The following is an 8,057-nucleotide window of genomic DNA, read 5'->3' on the forward strand; positions in this document are numbered from 1 at the left end:
ATACATTTGGTGCAGAGATTTAAAGTTCTTCTGAAGATCAACATGAATAACCACAGGTTAAATGAAAGTGATAATTGAGGGACTTTGGGGCAGATTATTACACAGAACATGATAATAATAATAAAACGACGATCCTTTTTAGAATAGGTGTCTTTAGTATAAACACTTTTTTTTATATTACGTAGAGATTCACATTAAAAAGCTCACCAATTGTGTTATCAAAAAACTGTCACAAAGACATGTATGATTTTGTCTTAAATTATTCTTGGTGGACTTTATTAATTTTTTTGCACATTAAACAACATATATAACAGTTCAAGCCAATATTTTTTTTAATTAAAAAACATAATTTTCTCTCAATTTGTTGGTGTATTTCTTCAGGTTGTCATCTTGTTCTTAAATCTAAATTTGCTTTAACTCTTGTAAGTTATAGTGTACATATAAATGACTTCAGGGTACATTTTGAGTATTTTAAATATTTGTGATAAACCAAGCCTCGTCCAATAACGCTGATCCTCAGTTATGTCTGTCAGTGACGGTCCAGTAGATGAGAAGTAGTTCACCACTGAAGGATGTTTACATTGATTTATTTAAAACCTGAATGAGAGTTAATCATGAGCATAAAAAATAATGTCATTCAACTGGATTATTTGTTTTTTATTTTCTCTAGGATGTTTTAGTCTATATAGATTTTAAGTTGGAAGCTTGCTTGTACAAAATGCTCTTGAGATTCCTGTTGCTTTGACTTACAGTACTGATTGTGTGTTTGTCTAAATGTGCGATGCATTTCATCGTGTGCTGATATATTATGTGGCTGTATTTCCTCCAGACTGGCAGCCATGCTGACCAGCTTCATGGAAGGTCTGCTCTGCTGCCTCACCTCAAAGTCGGCCAACGTTGTTGTTCCTGTAGAAACCTCAGAACCTGCCGATGGTTACGAGTTTGTGGAGGTGAAGCCAGGCCGCGTCCTGCGGGTTCGACACATCATCTCCGACCGGCCGGTGGTGGAGGAACCTCTTGGGCAGGGTGGGAGCGTGAGCTGCAAACGAAAGATCACGGTTTACCGTAATGGACAGCTGTTCATTGAGAACTTGGGTGACAGGGCGAGTGCAGAGCTGAAAAATGGCCACAATGGCGATACAGAGCCCAACAGCACTGTAGAGGTTGAACTGACAGACTGTGGTAACTCTTCAGCGTCCGTCAGCATTCCTGGTCAGGCCAGGTCGGACTCTCTCACATCTGGAAACATCGGGGTATCTGAAACGAGAGCAGCAGGAGAGGCACCTGCTGCTGGACAGACTGACACGTCCCAGCAGCCCAGGAAGCGCAGGCGGAAGCCAAAGCGCACTGTGGTGATCGACTGTGAGAGGAAGATTTTGGCCTGTAAAGGGACACATTCAGACGTGGCTCTGTTCTTCATCCATGGAGTGGGAGGTTCGCTGGATATCTGGGGAAGCCAACTGGATTTCTTTTCCCGCCTGGGCTACGAAGTGATCGCCCCGGACCTGGCAGGTCACGGAGCCAGCTCAGCACCGCAGATAGCTGCAGCGTACACGTTCTACGCCCTGGCTGAGGACATGAGGCTGATCTTCAAGAGATACGCACGGAAGAGGAATATTCTCATAGGACATTCTTATGGGTAAATTCAACATCACAACATCCACATAAAACACAGTGGAACTAAAAGAGATCACCCGGGAGAAGTCAGGAAATTTAAAATAAAAAAATACAAATCTGTGTCTCTTGTATTTTAAAATCTTAAATTACAGATTTGTCCATCTGATGACATTTTCTATTGTACAAAGTACTTATGGTAGTACTCTACACCCTGCAGTGCAATGTGAGCATGCCAGGTTTTCCTATTTACATATTTTGTAATGACATGAAGTAGGCCCATACATTAACTTAATGTTGATATGATCTGTTAAGGCACTGAAACCATTAAGTGTTTAATCAATTAGTTGACCAACAGAAAAACACTCAACAATTTTAAAGTGCTTCGTGTTTATTTTGGATATTTGTTTGGGCAAACATTCAAACATTTTCTGATTTAAGCTTCTCAACTGTTTGAATTGATTGCTTTTTACCTTTTAAAGGATTCAAAATTCAACATCTTCACATTTTGTTCAGTTGGTCAGATGAAATGAAAAATATGGAGAAGTAATCTTGGGCTCTGCAGACTATGGCTAAAATTTGTCATCATTTTAATTCACATTACATAGAATAATTAATCTCATAATTATTCAAACAGATTAAACAATATTGAAGATAACTCATTGTTTTTACTGCTGCATCTGTTTGCGCTTCTTGCAATGCTGTTTTTAATGTTGCTCTCTTGGCCAGGTCACACTTAAAAAATAGATTTTAATCTCATGGAGAGTTTTACCTGGTTAAACGAAGGATATAATAATGATACAGTGATATTTTTTGAAGAATAGATATGCTCTATAGTATCTTCTACAAATATCATGCTAAAATGCCATAACTTTCAGTCCCACTGAACTTTGTACATCAAAACGTTCTAATTAAATTGTTCTCCCCGCCCAGTGTGTCGTTCTGCACGTTCCTGGCCCACGAGTATCCAGAACAGATTCACAAGATGGTGATGATCAACGGCGGTGGTCCCACTGCTCTGGAGCCCAGCATCTGCTCCATCTTCAACCTGCCCACCTGTGTGCTAAACTGCCTCTCCCCACTGCTCGCCTGGAGTTTTCTGAAGTAAGTGACCGCAAAAGTTTAGGAGGATTGACACAATCGAGGCCTGTGGGAGCTGAGTTCTGTCAAGGTAAAATATCTGGAAGCCCATCCAAAGGGATGTTGAGATTATGATTTGGGCCCCTTGAACTTAAAAGCTTTAATGAAAAGAAAGAAAACTGCTCCAAGTGATGTATTAAAATGTCCAAGCAGCTGGCTAGAATCCAGTGTAAAGAACAGTAAATGCAAATTTATACCTTCACGCGGCATTGCGAGTGCTTAATTTATCTGTTAAAGTAATGTTTAATTTCATCAGAGTGCTGAATTTTTTTTAAAGCCATTTGTAACTCAGATTAATCTCCTCTGCTCGGCCTTCTACAGGGCTGGCTTTGCTCGTCAGGGTGCCAAAGAGAAGCAGTTGCTGAGAGAGAACAATGCCTTCAATGTGTCGTCCTTTGTGTTGCGCGCCATGATGAGCGGGCAGTACTGGCCCGAGGGAGATGAGGTTTACCATGCAGAGCTCACGGTGCCCATCCTGCTGGTTCATGGGATGCACGACAAGTTTGTCCCTGTTGAAGAGGACCAGCGCATGGCGGAGGTGAGAGGAAACTGTCTGTATTAAATATTGTCATAGTGTGAGCCAAATGATTAGTTAGAGTGAAGTGAGAGTACGAGTTCATCGAAGCTCTTGCAGTTCTCATTAGAAGGAACAGACGATGGCCTTAATGAACCATACTTAATCAGCTGTATTTGGAGAAAAAAAAACGTTTTCCTCCAAAACCACTCAATTTCACAGCATAATGAAATGAAAAAAAAAAAGGTTTTTCTGGTAGCAAAAAAACCCATTTAAGAATCGTAAACAAGCCGTAATTTATATTTATATTGTAAAAAATTACACTTCACATAATCACATAAATAGGTGTAATGTGAAACAGGGAATCCATAGTAAAAAATGATTACCTTACTTTACAGCATTTTAGCATGTTTTAGCAAATTTGATTGGTTCTACAGTTTGTTTAGGATCATCTGAAAACAGCAGCAGGAAGCAATTTAGTAACACAATGAAGAAAGTAACAATTTAAGAGCCAGATTATTTCCATAGGAGTTTTTTATATATACCAGAGGTGCCCAGATTCATTCCTATGAAGGGCCAAACATGTATCTGGATGGAGGGCTTTGAGCCAAAAATAAATGTTTATGTCATGTGAATTTACATTTCATTAAAATGTAATATATTTTCAAGAAAATTAACATAAACTTAATAAAACACTACTCTTTAATCAACTTGTAGAAATGGCTTCTGTTCAGGAGAGCACGAGCGTAACAAATTTAAAAGCGGATGTGTTAGAGACCAAAACAGAGCTTGAAGGGGAGTGTTAAGAGCTGCATTAGTTGGGTGTCCAGACACATGACGCCAGATAAATGCTGAATATGAATCAATAAATTGCCATATTTCCTGGATGTGTAAATAAGCAACTGGCTATATCCACTTAAAGACTGTAACTTTGTTAGCATGTCCATGTGATGATCTTTTTTTTATTGTTCATCAAGACACATCATGAGGGAAATGAGCAATCAATGATCAAACTTAGCATTTCTGCTTTTGAACTGCAATGAGGGATTCAGACAGAGTTTTCTGGCCACATATCTTAGGAACCAATCCCCTGAACTCCTAAAACGAAAATAGATAAATGTAGATATGTAATTTTGATGAACAGACATGAGTTTTAGGAGTTTACGAAATGCCACAAGAGGGCATTTTAACACAGAATCAAAAAGGCTCACGAACCACAAACTCCTCTTTCATAGTCTATATTAGTGCCTTGGCATCCGAATAATCAGACCGACTCGCGTTTTGTGTGAATCGTTGAAACATTTGACATTTGGATAGCAATTTGAGGTGTGGAACCGGGCTAGCATCATGGCACATAATATAAAGTACCAATGTTTTGTTGATAACACAAAAAACATGAAACTTTTTTCTTTTCTTTTTTTTCTGTCAGATCCTCCTAATGGCGTTCCTGAAGGTCTTGGAGGACGGCAGTCACATGGTCATGATGGAGTGTCCCGAGCCTGTCAACACACTCCTGTATGAGTTCTTCCTCTGGGAACCAGTCACCCTTCCGCCGTCCAAAGCTCGTCCAGAGACTGCCAAAGCTCTAACTGACAACACCAGGGCTATATGTGAGCCCGCCAAGGTCCGGCCTGTGACTGCTAGGCAGACATCATCAAACGGCGGCGCAGGGATGGAGCCAGACAGCAAGGCCAAAAAATAACTGCAGATTAAAGCTGATTCAGATGAAAGATGAAACCGTGGCTGTTGCAGTAAATCACAGCTGGCTATGGATTCTAGGCACCCTGAGCTGGTTTGGGCTGTTGAACCCGCTGATGAGCCAAAGTAGCCATTTTATCTGAAGTGGTACGGCTGAAGGTTGGACTTGTGCAGGTGGGACACTGCCCGGAGTTTAAGTTTGATTCCAGCTACTGTCAGCTGCAGAGGAAAAGGAAAAATAAACTCCAATAATGTAAGAAGACAAAGATGGTCCACTCTTCAACTCACAGCTCCCAGTCCTCCTCATACAACAGGGAAGACGTGGTTGTGCCTTGAAGTGGTGTGCTTTGATGATGGTAAAGGGGAAAGTGGAGTAAAACATGGAAACAGTAAACCAGCAGCCATCAGGCCACGGTGAAAAGGAACAGGTGCCGAGTGGCAAAAGTGATAAAACTTTGACTTCTGTCGACAAATAGGATTTTAATTTTCCTGGATGGTGGAAAAGCAAAACCAAACAACTGGTTGGTATGAAACATTCTCCTGTTTGACTGCTCTATGTAAACCAACAGTGGAGCCTTATGGAAACTATCAGAACGATAACATAACCTTCTGTATTAGCACTCTTGGGGTTTCATATTAAATTGTGACACACTTGTGTTATAGGTTCTGGGTTACTGTATGTATTTAGGGTGTGTTTTGTCACTGTTCACGGCTATTGCAAATCTCACCTGTTGTAAAGGTGAGAGTTTAATAGAGCAGAAAACACAGACGCCGCAAAATAAAATGTGAAAGGCCCTCCCCAGAGCGTGTTTTTTTTTGTTTTTTTGTTCTTACTGTAGAAACATAGTGGACTCTGGAAGGGGACCCACACCTCTGTATATATAAAGGCCTTTTTATAAGGTAACAAAAACACAAGGATTCTTTGCTTGCGGAATTATAAGTTTTGAATTTTATACTGTCCAAAAGAGCCCTCTTAATCCAACACACCAAACCTTTAAAATTGCACACAATGCCATGCACTACTTGCACTGACGACTAATGGGAAGAAGTTCATTGATTAAAAATGGATATTAGTTCATTGGCCATTTTTTTTTTTTGTTCTTATGGACCTCTGAGAAGTTATTTTTGCACTGTGCATGAGAGATTTAAGGAGAAGCTTTACCTCCATTGTACTTCAGAGGTTCAAGTAGCTGCCTCTGGGATTTAACAGAAATGCATAAAAGGGTGTTAAATGGGTGACTGTGTTGTGACTGGTCAAACTTAAAAATGACAAAGTGCTGATAAGGACAGAAGTGAAAGTAAATTTGCTGCTTCTAAGAATTCAGGGAAATGTTGCTCAGTCGCTAAATTTAGCAATAGTTGAGGCTCAGCAATTAATCATAAACTTATATGAACAGCAAAAAGTCAAATGAAGCAATGAAGAGAAAGCGGGTATCGAGATGCATCACGGAAATACAAACGTGGTGTTGAATGTAATTGCAACCCAAGCTGACACTTCAGTACAAAGCATTTAAAAACATTATTTTTATAATTCAGCCATGCGATGGTACTCTAGCGTTTTCGATAACTAAAATCCTAAAAGTTCCAGTTCCTATTTTCCAAGCTCTTGTTTTAATTGTTTGTATACTTCCTAGCTCTGTTAGTATTACATTAATATGAAAATTGTATTTTGACATATCTGAGTCTGCTGTATGCACACAGGAGGTCGAGTTTAGCTTTGATAAAGTATTCTTGTGCAGTGCAATGAACCATAGCTCTCTGTATCTATTTAACTCCACAGCACAGCCAGCCAGCTCCGTGTCTCCTCTTTAACCACTGAAGTAGTATGTGTACTGTGTCTTTACATTGTTGTTGTTCACGCTGCAGTAGTTCAAGTATGTGTAACGTTCACAAAAACCTTCGCGGAGCCTCTGACACAGAAAACTGATAAGTTCGATTTGAACAGTAGAAGGTGTGGATGAGCAGAGATTTCACTGTTTCCTCTTTGTTTAATGGTATTTAATGTTTTTTATACATAGAATGTACCTTTTATACATTTTATCTTGATTTATGATGAATATTTAGAGACTTAAAAGAAACCGTAGCAGGGACTTTGCTGAATCAATTGAAGATGCAGCTTTGATCAGTGAAATGCAGCTGATACTTTGCTTATGACTGTCCTGAACTGAGGGAAACTGCCCATTTTGTATCTTGTGTGTCTTACATTTTGTAACTGTTTGCCTTTGACAATGAAAACTGCTGATTTAAAAATGTTCAATTTATCAGAGTAAATTATTATATGTTGTGAATTTGCAACACATTGTTTGTCTGTTTTTATTTTTTTTATTTGTGCTTTTAATTTGTATTGAGCCAAGGTTTTGCTGAATGTGAATTTTCTTTTCACAAACAACCTTCTTACCATTTATACAGTTAGACTCATAAACCCGCCTGGGAGCAGCCCAGTTGAACCACAGTATACCGTATTTACAACACATCCTACCAGGTCTTTCCAATTATTTTTAATGAGTACTACTGTCTGATAAGATCTGGCTGATTATTTGGACCTATTCTGCCATAAAAATGATACAAATAACAAATACACACATATATTTAAACATCCTTTTAACTTGACCTTGGTTTCAGCTTTCTTTCTTTTGCAGTAAATATTTATAAATAAAAAGGCATCAGTTAAATGTATCGTTGAGAAAAATACCCTGTCTTCATCTAATCAGCTTCATCAGGATGGTGCAGATGTGGCTTTATGAAATTTGACAAACAATCCAAATCTCACCAGATATTTGATTACCGTCACCAAGTGTTTTCTATGGCTTGATTGTTTGTTTGTCAGCAGGATTATAGTAAAACTACGGATCCAATTTTCATGAAACTTGGGTTAAATTTTGGAGCTGATTCCAACCACGGGGCGGATCCTTGAATTATTTTTTACTTTCATTATTATTGTGAGATTGGGCCTTAGGCATATTAAATGCCACTCATCTTAAGATCCAGTAGATGGCAGTAAAGTTCAATAGTGCCAATACATAGTCACTTCTAGAAATACAAATAACTCCATTATGACAGTCCACATTGATGGGTACCAGTAATCCTCTGG

General features: G+C 39.1%; 1 protein-coding gene across 1 annotated transcript; it reads left to right on the plus strand.

Annotated features, from left to right (window-relative positions):
- Nucleotides 1-839: 839 nt before the first annotated feature.
- On the plus strand, nucleotides 840-4,970 carry abhd8b (abhydrolase domain containing 8b). Its single transcript, XM_069153538.1, has 4 exons — nucleotides 840-1,639; nucleotides 2,548-2,718; nucleotides 3,076-3,292; nucleotides 4,698-4,970. The coding sequence occupies exons 1-4, from the start codon at nucleotides 840-842 to the stop codon at nucleotides 4,968-4,970; spliced, it is 1,461 nt and encodes a 486-aa protein (XP_069009639.1).
- Nucleotides 4,971-8,057: the final 3,087 nt, after the last annotated feature.

This window comes from Embiotoca jacksoni, unplaced genomic scaffold (assembly GCF_022577435.1).
Source record: "Embiotoca jacksoni isolate LCO1_2020_lvr unplaced genomic scaffold, fEmbJac1.0.p SCAF_19, whole genome shotgun sequence".
Lineage (NCBI taxonomy): Eukaryota > Metazoa > Chordata > Actinopteri > Embiotocidae > Embiotoca > Embiotoca jacksoni.

Bases quoted from the DNA above. Each gene is read 5' to 3' on its own strand.
- abhd8b (XM_069153538.1), top strand. From the start codon at position 840: ATGCTGACCAGCTTCATGGAAGGTCTGCTCTGCTGCCTCACCTCAAAG. The intron at 1,640-2,547 runs GTAAATTCAACA...CTCCCCGCCCAG, and splicing joins CTCATAGGACATTCTTATGG to TGTGTCGTTCTGCACGTTCC. The intron at 2,719-3,075 runs GTAAGTGACCGC...GGCCTTCTACAG, and splicing joins CTCGCCTGGAGTTTTCTGAA to GGCTGGCTTTGCTCGTCAGG.